The sequence below is a fragment of the Penaeus chinensis genome, chromosome 26 (genome assembly GCF_019202785.1).
Source record: "Penaeus chinensis breed Huanghai No. 1 chromosome 26, ASM1920278v2, whole genome shotgun sequence".
Classification (NCBI taxonomy): domain Eukaryota; kingdom Metazoa; phylum Arthropoda; class Malacostraca; order Decapoda; family Penaeidae; genus Penaeus; species Penaeus chinensis.
Window position 1 is genome coordinate 8,179,735 of NC_061844.1, and position 17,500 is coordinate 8,197,234.

The 17,500-nt window shown below is 49.2% G+C and overlaps 1 protein-coding gene across 4 annotated transcripts in view; it reads right to left on the reverse strand.

Annotated features, from left to right (window-relative positions):
* The window catches only part of LOC125039199 (ribosomal protein S6 kinase alpha-5-like), a 92,054-nt gene that overhangs the window by 23,365 nt on the left and 51,189 nt on the right, over nt 1-17,500 (reverse strand). For 3 of the 4 annotated variants that reach the window (XM_047632984.1, XM_047632982.1, XM_047632983.1), the window contains one exon: nt 780-848. In XM_047632984.1, the coding sequence (XP_047488940.1) occupies nt 780-848 (69 nt within the window). Of the gene's footprint in view, nt 1-779; nt 849-1,783; nt 1,789-17,500 lie in introns of those variants that run through there. The other variant, XM_047632985.1, reaches the window with a different exon arrangement.

The following is a 17,500-nucleotide window of genomic DNA, read 5'->3' on the forward strand; positions in this document are numbered from 1 at the left end:
AGAAGTAAAATATAGAAAGAGAGAGAGGAGGGGAATGAAGAAGAGGAAGTGAGGAAAGAAATGGAAGAAGAGGAGGACGAACGAGAGGAGTGGGAGGGGGAAGGAGAAGGAGAAGGGGAAGGGGGGAGGGGGAGGGGGAGTAGGTACGTCCGAGTGGGCTATGAAGCGCCTAATATAGAATAAAACCAAGGAAGTCAGGCATGTAGGGAAGGAATTTTGGCAGACGTGGATACCCGGCGGGGAGGGAGTGGTAAGGAGAGAGAGAGAGAGAGAGAGAGAGAGAGAGAGAGAGAGAGAGAGAGAGAGAGAGAGAGAGAGAGAGAGAGAGAGAGAGAGAGAGAGAGAGAGAGAATGAGAGAGAGAGAGAGAGAGAGAGAGAGAGAGAGAGAGAGAGAGAGAGAGAGAGAGAGAGAGAGAGAGAGAGAGAGAGAGAGAGAGAGAGAGAGAGAGAAAGAGAGAGAGAGAAAGAGAGAGAGAGAAAGAGAGAGAGAGAAAGAGAGAGAGAGAGAAAGAGAGAGAGTTGAAAGAAAGTGAAAAGAAGATATGAAAAGAGTGGAAAAGCAAATTGGAGAAACAAACAAACAAAAGTCATAGACAGATAATGAAAAATGCATCGCACACTGTAACCTAAATACGTATACACACATACCTATATGACCAATGTACAGACAAACGTACAACAAAACACACACCTACGAACAGACACACGAACAGACACACACACACACACACACATCCACACACACACACACACACACACACACACAACAGATACTTACCCCCTGTGCCTAAAACCTTGAGCAATTCGAAATGGGCCATGTCGACTCTCCCTTTCCCCGTGAGGTTAACTGCGAAGAAAAGACAAAAAACATTAATTATCATATTTATAGATAACACTACTTCCTTATAATGATAACATACGGATATACACGTAATAAACACAATTATTATCTACATAACATATACAGAGATGGGAATAACGAATATAAATATACGGAGATAGGAATATCGAATGTAAATATACAGAGATGGGAATATCGAATATAAATAATAAAATACGGATATATCAAAGGAATATCAGCACCTAGGCCTTCCGGGGAACTGAACGCGACCTTCTACGAGGCGCGTGCGAGGTCAGAAGTGCTACGTCATGTCCCGCGCGTAACGGGTCACGTGCGGGTTCCTTCGGGCAAAGAGTGAGTGACAGAGTGAGAGAAAGAGTGAGTGGGTGGGCGGGTGAGTGAGTGAGTGAGTGAGTGAGTGAGTGAGTGAGTGAGTGAGTGAGTGAGTGAGTGAGTGAGTGGGTGGGTGGGTGGGTGGGTGGGTGAGTGAGTGAGTGAGTGAGTGAGTGAGTGGGTGGGTGGGTGGGTGGGTGGTGGGTGGGTGGGTGGGTGATGAGTGGTGGGGTGGGTAAGTGAGAGTGAGAGAAAATGAGAGAAAGAGAGCGAAAGCGAGAGAGCATGAGAGAGAGAGAGATCACAATCGCCACGGAAATTCTACGGGAGTTCCCCGCCATGTTTTGCGACATCGCTCCCCCCTCTCTGAATTATTCAAGTCTCGAACTTGATTTTTTTAGCGGGTAAGTGAAGGGGGTGGGGGGCATGTAAATTCGTTGGGTTCTAAATAAGTGATTAAATGCAGCGAAAAAAACACACACATAAAATATATACACACAAACTCACCTGCACACACAAAAACATTAACATGTGCACACACGGACTGAATTCCCAAATTTAATAAGACAAGTTGCTATGCAGTAAGAGCAGTGCTCAGCCGAGGAGACCGTTCCTAACCCGATATCCCCCTCCCCTCCCCTCCCCTCCCCTCCCCTTCCCCCTCTCCCTCCCTCTGAGCCCCCACTTCCCACCCTCTCCGCCTCCGCCTCCTCCTCCTTCTGTCCGTTCTTCTCCTCATCCTCCAACTCCCCTTTCTCCTGCCCCTCCTCCTCCTCCCCGTCCTTCTTTTTCTCCTCCTCCTCCTCCTCCTCCCCGTCCTTGTTTTTCTCCTCCTCCTCCTCCATCTCCTCGTCCCTCACTCCAACCCCAGACTGTAAGTGGAGCACCAAAGCATGAACTAATGACAGGAAGAAGAAAGATGAAGGAAGAAGATCGAGAGAAGATAAGAAACCGAAGAGAAGAGAAAGGAGAGAACAGAGCGAAAGGAGAAGTGAAGGGCGTGGAAGGAGAGAGAAGAGGAGAGGAGAGGGAATGCGAGGCGCAAGACGAGGAGCGAGAGGCGGCCGGGAGGAGAGAGGTCTTGATCATGCACAGCCTCACGCCGGCCCTCACTAGGTCACCTCCACGCCGAGCACCTGCGTAAGGAACGTCTCGCGCTCGGCACTCTGTCAAGGAGCAATCACGCTAACACTTCTCCCTCTCTTCCTTCTTTCTCTCTCTCCTACCTCTTCGTTTCTGTCTCTTTTTCCTTCACTTTCTCTCTTCCCCCTTCATTTCCCTCCATCTCTTCTCAATTTATCCCCCTCCCTCTCCCTTCTCTTCCTCCCTCCCTTCCCTCCAACCTCGCCATGCTAGTCCACCCCCTCCCTCCTCCACCCTCCTCCCTGCCCCTCCGCTCGCCCCGGCCTCCCTTCGCCGCAGTTGTCACTTCCCTTCCCTTTCCATACGCAATCCGCAGCTCGGTCCGGCGACACACACAAAGCTTCTGTCACTTTCTAACAGCTGCCTGACGTACAGACCGTGACGGTGTTATTATTTTCACCTAAAGAAAATAAGAAACAGAAGTAAATCTCAACACGGAAGAGTTAAGACGATCTATGCAGTTTATCTAGGGCGCGAGTGTCCTCCGAGCAAGTAAGGCATACATACTTCAGACTGCTGTATACTTGCAGACATACACACGCTCGCACACGCACACGCACACGCACACACACACACACACACACACACACAACTAACACAAAAAAAAAAACACATAAAAAAACGGACGAATCTCGCCACCCACCGCCACCTAAAAACCTTCCCTCCGCTCCTCGCACAAGCACCTAGCAAGCACCTAGCGTCACCTGAGTTCGTGGCAGGTGCGCAACCCCGGAGCTTAAACACCCACCTTGACCTATATCACCGGGAGATCATTTTCCTGACTGAGGTTCGGGTGGCATCCGCTGTGACCGTCTTAATTGGTCTGTCGTTGTTTGGGCGCCTCTGTTTGTGTTTTTGTTATTGCTGTTGTCATTGTTGGTGGGTTTTTTTTAATTGTTATAGTTATACGTTCATAGTGGTTGTGCTGTTTAGGTTGGTGGAGTTGTTGATATTTGTTCTTTTTTTTACGATTAGACTAGTTGTTTGTTTCATCCTAAATATATTGTTTATGTCTGTGTGGCAGAAGCTGAGGATTACTCCCAACTAAATATACTATCATTCTTTGAATTCATGTATTTTTCTTCATTTTCCTGGCACGAAGGATGAGACAAGAGAGACAGGTGGATACGAACTGCGCTCGGATGAGGAGGCACTGCGGGTGACGAGACGTGGGTGAAATGCCGTGGGCGGGGCGATGTGGGTGAGGTGACGTGGGCTGGATGGCGTGGGTGGCTACCTCGAGTGAATGCATGGGCGTGGGCGTCGTGAGAGAGGGCCCCTGAGAGAAGAAAGTCCCCTGGAGGGCCTGACTGTCTCACGCTGCCGGACCCTGAACCAGCCAACCTCTGCCATCCCGGTGAAAGTAAAACCAAGTACCATGAGCCACCATTGTTCCCTCCCTCCCACCTACCCCCCCACCCCCCTCCTCCTTCCTCGTTTCTCTTCCCCTTCTCTTTCGTTTTCTCCTTCTTCCTTCTCGCACTCTCCTGGTATAGTTATTAGCGTTCTTTACATTTTATTATTTTGTTCTTCCACGTCTCCTTCTTCTCCTTCCTCGTCTTCTCCTCCACCACCATCACCACCACCACCTCCACCACCTCCACCTCCACCTCCACCTCCACCTCCACCTCCACCTCCACCACCTCCAAATCCACCTCCACCTCCACCACCTCCACCTCCACCACCTCCACCTCCACCACCTCCACCTCCACCACCTCCACCTCCTCCTCTCAGCAGAGTCCCTCAGCTCCCGGAATTATCTAGATCCTCTCAAAGACTGGGCGACCGAATGACCCCGGTGTAGTGGCGATCTCCCGTCCCCGTCGGTCGGTCTATCACTTTCAATCGATATGAAAACACGTGCTGCTGAAGGCACTCGGCGGGAAATCGTGCACTTAACTTGTGTGTTTATTATATGTGATTTTTGTTTTTCATTTATTTTTATTTTCTTTTTATATAATCGGGGAGTCAGTGTTGATACAGTTTTGGACTAATACTAAGCACACTTGGTTCGGGCAAGCATGCACAGCTGAATACTTGCATTTGCTTTCCTTCTCCCTTTCTCCTCTTCTTTCTCTTCTTCCTTTTTTTCCCCTTCTCCATTATCTTTCGTTTTTTTTTTCCTTCTCCCTCTATGTCTTACACTAATTCTCTTCCCTTCCCTTCCTCCCACCCCTTCTATTTCCCTCCCTCGTCCTTGCCCTTCTCCCTCTCCTTCTTCCTTCCTCTCCCTCCATCCCTGCAACGCCCCTCGACGGGAGAAACTGCCCCACAAGAGTCAAGGTTCCCATCTCTCTCTTTATATGGCTCGCTCTGTCATATGACCTTCCATCACTATGCCTTGCCACGTTCATCGCAGCGGCTGCTTGTTACGTCATTTTCTTCATCACTCGTCTGAGTTCTCTCTTGTTCATTCTTGTGTGGCATTATTGGCCCATTTGTTCATAGTATCTGATTTGCCTCTTGTTGTTCTTGTTCTTGTTCTTTCTTCTATTTTTACAGACTTGATTACGTCCTTCGTTACTTTGAGATGAAGTGGAATGTCTCGTCTATTCTTGTAAATAATAGTTTACTTCCCTTCCCCCATTCTCAATCACCGTATATTCATGCATGGGTAATTAAGCAGTAGAAAAGATAGGTTAGAGGAAGGAAGGAAGGAAATAGGGCACGAAATGTAAACAATCATGAGGAGGAAGAGGTCAGAGAGAGAGAGGAACTAGGTCGCCAGCTGGGGACGTCGCGCTGACAACCAGTGACTGTGTGTGTGTGTGTCTCTTATTCGTTCTCTATCTTTCACCGTTTCTTTCTCCTCTTTTATGTTTCTGTTTACTTTCATTGTCCGTGTTTTTTTTATCCCTTTTATTGTTCTGTCTATTTTCATTTCATTCTCTTTCCCTCTCTTTCTCTCTTTCTCTCTTTCTCTCTTTCTCTCTTTCTCTCTTTCTCTCGCTCTCTCGCTCTCTCGCTCTCTCGCTCTCTCGCTCTCTCGCTCTCTCTCTCTCTCTCTCTCTCTCTCTCTCTCTCTCTCTCTCTTCTCTCTACCTCCCTCATTCCCTCCTTCTCCTACTTATCCCTTTCCCTTCTCTTTCCCCCGTCCTCCTTCCTCCCCATTCTCCCTCTCTCTCTCTCTCATGTTCCCGCCGCACACCCCCACTCTCGTCCTCATTCTCAGTACCTGCGCTCCCATTATCTCCACAATCCTCACACTGCCGCTTTTTCCCACGTTCTTCTCTTCCATTTCTTCGTATTCATCTCTCTTCTTATACCAACCACACCGCACTTCCCTCCTTCATCCTTCTCCTTTCCCTCCCCCGATTCTTATTTCCTCTCCTCTCACTCGCCTCTCTTCTCTCTTCTTCTTCTTCTTCTCTCCTTCTCCTTCTCCTTCTCCTTCTCCTTCTCCTCCAGCTCCTGCTCCTGCTCCTCCTCCTCTTCCTCCTTCTTCTTCTCCTTCTCTTCCTCCCCACACAATACAGGAAGAATCCCGCACTGAGAATCAATACAGATTCTTCTATTATTATTCCTCACTGCGTAGACGTCCCAGCTCTCTCTTTCGGCAGCCTGGCGAGCGTGGGCTGCATGACCAATGTTGCATTATGCAATACGTGGACGGTATACACTTCACACGGAATACATCCCCGTGTACTCACGTATTACCACGTATGTTTCAACCCCGCGTATTACGTGTTTTCTGGGAGAGTGTGGAGATAATTGCGTGTTTGCCGTGTTTATCCAAGCACGTCTATCGCACGGTGTTTATCTGAAGTACGAGGTGTACCTGCGTGTGTCTTCGAGCGTGTGGCATTTTTGTGCCGTGTGTGACCGCCAAGTTGTTTATGTTTGTGTATCAGATCCCGCCGTCGGGCGAGATCAACCACTACGCAGCAACGCCGCCCGCCCCGTCGGCTCTGCAGCAAGCGTGCAATTTATACGCTGCACAAAATAACGTGAACTAAAAACTAAGACGAAAAGAGAGAGCCATTAGTCGAAGGCATGAAGGCCACGGTCATAAAATATGGATCCGTAATCAATAAGAAACCGCGGGTAAAGGAGCAAGTGTTCAGGCTGCAAGCCAAGGCGCCGAGGCCACGTGAGTGTGTTTACCTAGGTCACGTGGGACCTTGCTTGCCCCGACGTCAGATGCCCCCCCCCCCCCCCCCCGAGTCCGCTTCTCTAGCTTGTCCTTCTCCGTGACTTCCTTATCCTATCCTTCCCTTTGCACCTTTCCTATTATCGCTTTTTACAGTTTCTCTTGTTTATCACCTCCGCATCTTCACCTTTATCTGAAAAATCCCTCTCCAGACGAAGCACCTAAGCACCGTCTCCGAATCCGTTCATCGCCGTGGCAGCGAGATAAAATACTGGCGGCCGGCCTTATCTAGCCCGCAGGTGACCGCTCACTGCCAGCGTCGCGCGTCGGGCGGCGGCGTCGTCGTCGTCACGTTGCGTCCTCGCAATGTGACGGCGAGCAGTGATGCCAACCGACCTGCGCGCGTGGGCCCCATGACGAGCGAAGGACCGCCCCGGATGTTCGCGCGAAGGTGTTGTGCGAGTGTGGCAACAGCGTCGGCGGGCCAGCCCTCCGCGCATGGCCTCACCGTCCCTGCATGGCCCTCGGACGGAGTGACGCTGCAACACTGCATGAGGGTAGACTGCATGCACGTGTGTGTTGTGCACGAGTGACGCTGTCATTGCTTTGTGTACCCACGGTGCTTAGGCATGCTTGCGTGTGTGTGCGTGTGTGTGAGTGCGTACGTGTTTGTGCGAATGAGTGAATGCAAAGGATGTGACTGAATGTGAGTGTGTGTACCAGGGCGTGTGCGTATGAGCCTCCATGAGCGTGTATGTGTACATCTTATCCAAGAACACCCTCTACACGTCCTCCCAAAGAAGAAAAGGGGAGGAAAGGGGGTCTCCTGATTTTCCAGAACAGGGGCGACCGACCAGCTGTACCCGCGACTACTGTTACTCGCCGTTGTAACTGTGAAGCTATGCATGTTGCAGCCACGTCAACACGGCTACTCACTAACCCACTCACTTCCTGCTGTGTTTATTTTCTGCTGTGCTTTACTTCCTCGTTATTTCCTCCGCTCTCTTCGTTTTTATTTTCTTTGTTTTTGTTTCTCTGTAGAAAGATCGGTCTATTTCCTGTTCTATCTTTCTGCGAACGTCTCTCCCTCTCCCTCCCCCCTCTCCTCTCCTCTCCCCATTCTTTCTCTCTCTCTCTCTCTCTCTCTCTCTCTCTCTCTCTCTCTCTCTCTCTCTCTCTCTCTCTCTCTCTCTCTCTCTCTCTCTCTCTCTCTCTCTCTCTCTGCCTCCTATTTCTGCTCCGGACAACTGTTGCAAATACTGTCGTGCGGCAGAACTTGAAACGGAAATATCTGCGGCTTGGAACCTAGAGGGAGGAAGGGAATAAGGGAAAGGAAAGAAAAGAAAAGGAGAATTGGAAGAAGGAAGAGGAAGAAGAAAGAATGAAGGGCGTCGTAAGGAGAGAGGAGAGAATAAATATGATGAAGAAAAAGATGATGATAAAGTTGATAAAGAAGAAACGAGGAAGAGGAGGAGGAGGAGGGGAAAGGGGTAGAGAAGAAGAAAAAGAAGAAGAAGAATAAGTGGAAGAGAAGAAGAAGAAGAAGAAAAATAACAAGAAAAAGAAGGAGGAGGAGGAGGAGGAAGAGGGGGAGGAGGAGGAGGGAAAGAAAGAGGAGGAGGAGGAAAAGGAGGAAGACGAATAAGAGGAGTAGGAGGAGGAGGACGAGGAGGAGCAAGCGCGTGGAGTGGTGAAGGAGGGGAAGTCACCTGTAATGATCAAGGGCAACGTTAACCACCGAGAATGACGCGGAAGGCAAGTGCAAGGTCCCTCCCATCGCCCCTCCCCTCTCCCTTCCAACTTCGCACCCCCTTCCCTACTCTCACCCCCTCCCCCTTCTCCCTTCCCCCTTCCCCCTATTCTCTCTTCTCCCTCCTCCTCCATTTCCCCTTCTCACGCCCCCCACCCCCTTCTTTCTTTGGCTGTATTTTCTTGTACCTTTTTCCGCGCACCTCTCGCGTGTCCTTCTTTTGTCTGTCTCTTTGTTAGTTTGATTAGCGGTTGTCGGACTTATTTTTAGCGCTCTCTCTCTCTCTCTCTCTCTCTCTCTCTCTCTCTCTCTCTCTCTCTCTCTCTCTCTCTCTCTCTCTCTCTCTCTCTCTCTCTCTCTTATTCCCTCCTTCTTCTACTTATCCCTCTTCCTTCTCTTCTCCCCGTCCTCCTTCCTCCCCACCCCATCCATTCCCCCATTCTCCCTCTCCCTTTCATTTCTCCTCCTCCTCCTCCTTCCTCTCCACCCCCTTTTCCCCCCTCTCTCCACACCTCCCTTTCGGCACATCAAGTCCGTCTCCCGCGAGAGCAACAGGTGTCTACAGCAACCCATCTAAATGTTACGTCAGATGTCGCTATTCTGCCGCCTCTCCGTGACGCACTCGGGGCCTGCCTTTGCGCCCGCCCGTGGTAATGGGCGGTCTTGTTTCAGAGTTCTGGTGGTATGTTGTTGTTGTTGTGGTTGTTGTTGTTGTTGTGGTTGTTGTTGTTGTTGTGGTTGTGTTGTTGTTGTTGTTGTTGTTGGTGTTGTTGTTAGTGGTGATGGTGGTGGCGGTGGTGTTTTATTGTTATTATTATTATTATTATTATTATTATTATTATTATTATTATTATTACTAATATTATTATTATTATTATTATTATTATTATTATTATTATTACTAATATTATTATTATTATTATTATTATTATTATTATTATCATTGTTGTTGATGATGATATTTTTCAGGGAATTTTGTTTGTTTTTTTCTTTGTTACTGATCACGATTTCCTAATCTTTTATTTATTCTGGTACATTTATTTTTTCTCCTCTCCCTCATCTCCCCCTCCATCACTAACCTGCTCCCTCTCCCCCTCCGCCACCATCACCACCACCAACTCCCCCTCCCTCCTTCCCCTTCCACTTCTCCTGCCCCTCCACCCCCTCCCCTACCCTCTCCACCTCCTCCTCCCCCCTCCACCCCCTCTTCTCCCACCTCCCCCTCCACCCCCTCTTTTCCCACCCCCCTCCTCTTCGTCCGTGAGGCAACTGAAAAAGCCCACCTTCGTACTTACTCGGAAAACCACTCTTAAAAGGCCTTGACACAAATCACAGGGAAGTTAAGTCAAGTTGAAGGGAAGGACTGGAAACAAAATGCTGCATAACGCTTTAACAAATGCGCATTATCTATAAACGTGGACGTCGGAAAAACGGGAGGAAATATAAGAGGTAATGATGATGGTGGTGGTGGTAATAGTGGTAATAGTAGTAATAGTAGTAATAGTAGTAATAGTAGTAATAGTAGTAGTAGGTGTGGTAGTGGTAGTAGTAGTAGTAGTAGTAGTAGTAGTAGTAGTAGTAGTAGTAGTAGTAGTAGTAGTAGTAGAAGAAGAAGTAGTAGTAGTAGTAGTAGTAGTAGTAGTAGTAGTAGTAGTAGAAGTAGTAGTAGTAGTAGTAGTAGTAGTAGTAGCAGCAGTAGCAGTAGCAATAGTAGGAGTAGGAGGAGCAGTAGCAGTAGTAGTAGTAGGAGTAGGAGGAGCAGTAGGAGGAGGAGGAGGAGGAGGAGGAGGAGGAGGAGGAGGAGGAGGAGGAGGAGGAGGAGGAGGAGGAGGAGGAGCAGCAGCAACAGCAGTAGCAGGGGCGAGATACCTTTCTCATATTTTGCAAAGTAATAATAATAATCAAAAACAGCGATGGAGATCATTGATGATAATACCAGTGATAATAGTGAAAGATACAATAAATAATAATACTAAAATCTGTTTCCATATGATAATAAATCTTTCAAAATCATAATAACAATAACAATGAGAATAGCCTTAAAAAAAAAAAAAAAAAATATCCACCGCTAGTCAATGAATAAACTGATAACTCCATTAAATAATCGACGAATAAAAGTACAAATTCTTACCATACTTGACAATATTTGGCCACCGTCTACCCCCCCCCCCCCTTTCACCTCCCAAAGGTCAACGCAGAGGAGTGTGACATCAGTCTAGCCAAGCCACAAGGAGGGGGAGGGAGATGAGAGGGTAAGAGGGGGGTGAGGAAGGGGAGGGGGCAGGATGGGGGTAAGGGTTAAGGGTAAATAAAAATGTCTTCGTAAGTGTGACACGCTCGCAGTGACATTTACAACTTGAGGACACTAGGTAGATGTACCCGCGGGGGCGCGCGCGCGCGTGGGGGGGGGGGGGGGCGTAAGTGAGTGAGTGCAAGTTTGTAAGTCCTGTGTCAGGAACAAGCACATTTTTCATATTCAAGTTGCATAAGAGAACAGACGCCTCGTTGCCCATTATGCAATGTATCATTACAGTTTTATTCTGAGAACTGTTTCTGGCAAGTGTCCATGACTGTATGTATGCTGTTACTTATGTGTCGTATGTTTACAGACACACAGCTTATGTACTATAAGCCTCCATGAATTTGTTTGGGGGAGAATACGTGAGTAAGTGAGTGAATGGGTGAGTAAGTGGAGGGTGAGTGAGTGAGTGTGTGGGTGAATGAGTAAGTGGATGGATGAGTGAATAAGTAAGTGAGTGAGTGAGTAAGTGCGTGAATGAGTGAATTAGTAAGTGTTGACACGTGGGCGCTGCCATAACATTCATACGTCTGTCTCTCTGCACAGCACTTGCGTGTATGACCCTGCCTACGTGTCCATATGCATACATATCCTGTCCAGAGTTCGACGACACGACGACACCAGCCCCACCCCCTCTCCCCCTCCCCTCCCCCAACTCCCCCACAGCGTACCTGACGGAGGCGCGCCAGAGACGTCCGCACCTGGCCGCACCTCGGCTCCTCCTTACCCGCTGCTAACGGTACATTCGCGCGACTCATGCAGGGACCGCGGCGGTACTTCTGGGTTCCGCACGCTGGAGAGGCGGGGAGGGAGGGAGGGAGGGAGGGAGGGAGGGAGGGAAAAGAGGGAGGGAGGGAAAGAGGGAGGGAGGGAAAGAGGGAGGGAGGGAGGGAGGGAGGGAGGGAGGGGGTGAAACGAGGGGGAACGTGCTCCCTCGCTCCTTCCCCCACTTCTCCTCCGTTCACCCCACGTCCCCCCCTTCCCCATTGCAACTGTGATTGCCACTGCAACTTTGCTGGCGGTCGCTTGATTGCTGACCTCTTAAATATTTCTTCCTCTCCTTCATCCTCTCCTCAGTCTCATTCCTTCTCTAATTTGCGCTTGCTCCTTCTTTAATACTTACTGTTACTCCTCATCCTCTTTCTTTTACTTATTCTTTATTTTTATGCATCCTCCTCCTACCCCCCGCCCCTCCTTCTCCCTCTTCCTCATCCTCTTCTCCCTCCCCATCCACCTGCTCCACTTCTTTCTCAATTCCTTCCTCTTTATTCTCCTCCTCATTCTCCCTTCCTCCCCTCCCCTCTCCTCCCCTCCCCCTCCTCCCCTCCTCCTTCCCTCCCCTCCCCTCCCCTCTCCTCCCCTCCCCTCCCCTCCCCTCCCCTCCCCTCCCCTCCTCTCCCCTCTCCTCTCCTCCCCTCTGCTTCCCTCTCCTCTCCTCCCCTCTCCTTCCCTCCCCTCCCCTCCCCTCTCTTTCCCTCCCCTCCCCTCCCCTCCCCTCCCCTCCCCTCCCCTCCCTCCCCCTCTTCCTCTTTCGCCCACCTGCCAAAACCTTAATATACGGTTAGTCAACTTTGGATTCCCATGTGACTCCTTAGGTAACACGTCGACTCTCTGAGACATTGTTATAGAAAAAAAAAGAAAGAAAGAAAGAAAGAAAGAAAGAAAGAGAGAAAAATCCATACCCGTTATCCACAACCACAGCTATTGTTTTGATGCTGTTGCCGGGGTCTGTGTTATCAATGTTTAAATACCATTAACACTGTAATCTGATACCAAATTCAATCATCGACCAATATCACCGCCACTCGTGTCATCGAAGTTAAACATTGCTATCATTATCATCCGTAAGATCGAAATTCCCCTGCGCTCTCACGTAAACGCTGACATTGATTAACTTGTATAAAACGTGTAGGTAAGAACGTTCGATAAAATTCTCGTTTTTCTGCTTGCTTAGAGAGATGAGTGAGGAGATTGTGTAAAGTTAAGAGGAGGAGGTGTAGAAAACTGTGCAGGAGTAAGAAACGAAGACATGAGGGAGGTAAGGAAGAGAGAGGGAGGGAGGGAGGGAGGGAGGGAGGGAGGAAAGGAGGGAGGGAGGGAGAGGGAAGGGGGAGGGAAGGGGGAGGGAAGGGGGGGAGAGAGGGAGAGGGAGAGGGGAGAGAGGGAGAGAGAGAGGGAGAGAGAGAGAGAGAGAGAGAGAGAGAGAGAGAGAGAGAGAGAGAGAGAGAGAGAGAGAGAGAGAGAGAGAGAGAGAGAGAGAGAGAGAGAGAGAGAAATAGACAGAAATAACCAAATAGAAAAGGAGAAACAGCGAAAGACAGGCAAAACGAGAACAAGCAGACAGAGAGAGACGGGCAGAGACAGAGGCAGGAGAGAGGAGCGAGACACACGGAGCAAGAAAGTGTTGCGCAAGTGCGAGGGCGTGGTGTGTTTGGTAAACCCTGGCAGACCCACGAGAAGTGTGTCTCAACCAAACCTCCCGCAGTACCCGCGGACTCGAACTCAAACAATGTTACAAAACAGGAATAAGAAATTATCCACCGCGGGTCAAACTGGCCACACGCCCGTTTCTCTCGTTCATCATCGGACAGCGATATCGAGATGGCGGGGTGAAATGTAACCGACACTGAAGCGCCAATTGTAAACACCATTTCACCATTATGTTGCCGCGCCTTAACCTACCTACCGCGTGCCGGCCGCCGCTACGCAATAGGAGGACATTTCTCATCTCATGTTCACAACAACTTGCACATCGACGCTGCAAGCCACATTGCTAGCGTCTGTCCGCGTTTTTTATGCAACCTCAATAAGAAAAAAAATGTGCTCGTTCCAGACACATTCCTTCTCTCACTCACTCAATATGTGAACTATTTACCAGCTAGCAATTCTTAACATCACCTAATAGCCCAAACTTCTGAACATCATACACACACCCTAACTTCTCACCACCATGTAATGTCCCTAACCTCTCTACATCGCACAAGAGCCCAAACGCCTCCCCGTCAGCCCAAATAAACTATCTGGCCAGAGAGTCGCCAGCAGGCAGATGGCACAGCCAAGGCGAAACCCTTCGTGGAAGCATTAAAAGAACAGCGCTGAATGGTTAAAAGTGAAGTAGGCCACACAAAGCCGCAGCATAAACATTACCGCTTTTTAAACTACATCCCAGTCAGCCTGCCAACCGACCAGACAGTCAGCCAGCAGGCCAGTTAGTCAGGGAGTCACAGTCCTGAGCATCAGCCTAACAGCCTGCCTGGCTTACGTGTCCGAGTCAAAAGAGATTTAATATGCGCTGCCGGGTCGTCTGAGGGGCTGCCCCCGAGACACACTCGCAAGGGCGTCCGCCAAAAGACCCAGACGCCGCCTGCATGATTGATTACAATAACATACATGCAATTATGTCCTTTCTGTTACATTTCCTTACCTCTATTTCGCTGTTTTGTTTCTGTTACGTTGCCTTGTTCTCTTTTCACTTTGTTTCGTCTTTCTCCTTTCTCCTATCTATTCCATCCATTTCCTTTCACCCATCCAACATCACGCTCTTCCTCCCGCACAAACACCGAACCAATCACATTACCAAGTTAGTCACGCAAAATAAAAGCAATACCACGCAAAAACGGCCTCTCCCCTGACAACGGACACGCCCCAAGCCCGGCCAAAGCAGAGGACGTGTCTGCATGGTCGGCCTCCCCTCCAGCTCTGCCTCTGCGCTCGGTAGCATCTTAATAGCCCTCTAATTAAGTCAAAAGTTTCCGCAAAGGGGAATTACCATAAAACGGATACAGTTCGCAGACAGAACAAAGAGGAATCCTTTTACAATCTATTTATAGTCGTTATCTTCCCAGAGCTACTGAGGTTTTCGTGCGACTTGGAACGAGAGAGAAAAAAATGTCCTAACGTTTAACACCGCTTGTGCATAATGTATCCTCCGAACGCGGATAATTGGACTGCTATTGATCTTATCTCTTGATTCGCTAAATTATTTACAAGAGTCACCTTTTTTGTCGCCGATTACACACGACGCCACAAAGGACGTAAGTTACCAAGGGTACAGTTACTAAGCCGAGACAAAGAATGGTAATGATCTCTGCGTCATACATGTTTACCTTCACCCCCCCCCCCTTCCCCATTACCCACGTACCTGACAGAATACTGGGAGTGGGGAGGAGAGAGAGGAGAGGGGTGGGGCAGTAGAGAGACGAGAGGGAGAGGAGGAAAAAAAAAAAAAAAAAAAAAAGGGAGAGGGGGGGAGGGTGGAAAGTAGAGGCGATGAGAAAGGCTGAAAAATAGAGTGGAAAAAAGAGAAAGTAAGAAGCCTGCCAAAACACGACCAAACCTGCACAAAGACAGAGCATGATGACTCGGGACTTTTGCACGTGTTTCTAAAGTCTCTGCCTCTACTTCCTACGACTCATTCTTCGCCCCCCCCCCCCACATCTCTCTCTCTCTCTCTCTCTCTCTCTCTCTCTCTCTCTCTCTCTCTCTCTCTCTCTCTCTCTCTTTCTCTCTTTCTCTCTCTCTCTCTCTCTCTCTCTCTCTCTCTCTCTCTCTCTCTCTCTCTCTCTCTCTCTCTCTCTCTCTCTCTCTCTCTCTCTCTCTCTCTCTCTGTCTCTCTCTCTCTTTTCCTTTTTCACTCTCTCTTCCTTTCCCCCTAATCTTTTTATTTCATCTCCCTCTCCTTCTTTCTCTATCTTTTCTTCCACTAGCAATCGCCACCAATCACCAATCACTCAAACACACAAAACACAAGGTCAACCCCTGACATCTGGCCGTCCAACGTGACCTAACGTGACCCCTCGTGACCCGGCTTAAGGAGCTCAGAATGTGTACCCTCTTTTTGTACGCTAAATACGTGTATTTGCCACAGGAACAAGGGTGTGTGTGTGTGTGTGTGTGTGTGTGTGTGTGTGTGTGTGTGTGTGTGTGTGTGTGTGTGTGTGTGTGTGTGTGTGTGTGTGTGTGTGTGTGCGTGCGCGCCCGCGTGCGTGCGTGTGCACTCGAGTTAGATACGCACATGATCCACAAGTATTTACGCTTGTACGTATGTACCTGCATTGCCGTATGCACGAATAACCCTCAGCTGTATTATGCACACAGGGTTCGAAAATATACACATACACCTGCACAAAAGGGAATATCACACATACGCATTAGCCTACAAACAGACACAAACAGTCAAAACTCCCGCATATTCCCATGGACTTCCGTGGCCGAAGTGTCTCTCCCTCTCGGCGCGACATCGGCGGGGCAACGACACGGGCTTGCACAATCGATCCCTTTCCGCCTTGGTCAACGAACCTGCCGCTCCTCGATGTCGGCGTAATTAAATAAGCATCGCGGGCCAAGAGGAGATGGGATAATGATGAAAAGGGTGTAGGGGAGTAGAGGAAAATGTTGAAAAGGGTGTAGGGGATAGAGGAAACTGATGAAGAGGGTGTAGGGGAATAGAGGAAAATGATGAAGAGGGTGTAGGGGAATAGAGGAGAATGATGAAGAGGGTGTAAGGGGAATAGAGGAAAATGATGAAGAGGGTGTAGGGGAATAGAGGAAAATGATGAAGAGGGTGTAGGGGAATAGAGGAAAATGATGAAGAGGGTGTATGGTGTGGGAACAGATAGCGGGGGGATAGGTGTGTTGGGGAAAAAAATGCCATATGGAAGAAAAAATGAGAAAATAATAAAAGATGCTTGAGGACAGATGCAAGATAGGTGTGTGGTAGGTTTGTTTGACTGTAAAAAATGTCATCTGCGTAATTAAATAGGCATCGCGAACAATGGAAGAGATGATAAAATGATAAAAAGGGTGTATGGGGACAGATGGAGGATAAGTGTGCAATAGGTTGCAAAAATGTAGTGGTCTGACAGGCTGAGAAGGGCGGTCTTGATCTTGCAAGGTTGGCTGATTTACGCATCACATGAGTGTCGCTACGCATTGCAATAGTTGGCATATTCACGGTACACGGTGCGAATGGGTGTCTACCCTCCCCTCCCCTCCCCTCCCCCCCACCTTCCCTGTATCATATGCTTTGCCCCTAAATCGCTCCTTCACTCTTCTCCCTTCTCCCCCTCCCCTCCCCCCTCCACGGGCCTTATGATTCCACACGAAATAAACATAAATACAAAACACAACAAACACAAACACAAACGCACAAACACACACACACACACACATACACACACACACACACACACACACACACACACACACACACACACACACCTCGCCCTCAACCATTTCTTCTTTACATTACTCACCATGGTCTCCCCCCCCCCCCTTCTGTCTGACCTTCCAAGATTCCAAGCTTCCTGTTCTGGTGCCAAGCAAGGGAGGAGGAAGACAAGGAGACAAGAAAAAGCGAATCGTAATTCTCTCTCTATCTCTCTCTCTCTCTTTCTCTCTTTCTCTCTTTCTCTCTTTCTCTCTTTCTCTCTTTCTCTCTTTCTCTCTCTCTCTCTCTCTCTCTCTCTCTCTCTCTCGCTCATGCCGTACCCTCTCCTCTCCCTTCCCTCTCCCCTCATGACCTCCCCCTCCCCCTCCCCCTCCCCTCCCCTCCTCTCCCTCTCATAACCTATCACCTTCCTCATCTCCCCTCCCCCTAGGACTTACCCTCACCCCCCCTCCACCCCACCCCCACATGACCAGCAGCGTATCATGATGTGAAGAAAATATATTTCAGATACTCCCCCTCCTCCCTCTCCTCCCCCTCCTCCCCCAACTATTGCTACACTAGCGCGGGGATTTTCACTCTCTACCTTCTCTTCCTACTCCTCTCTTCATCACCTCCTCTTCATCTCTCTTCCTCTTTTCTGTTTCCCTCTTCTCCTCTCTCCACCTGTCTCATTTCTTCTCCCCTTTCCCCTCTCCTCCTCCTCTCCATCCTCTCCTCTCTTATCTCACCTCCTCCTCTCCTCTTCACCTCTCCCCCCTTCTCTCTTTTCCTCCCCTTCCCTCTCTTCCTCCTCTCCCCTCCCTTAATCCTTTCATCCTCTCCTCTCCCTCTCTTCCTCCTCTCCAGAGGCTCCCTTCCTCCTTTCATCCTATCC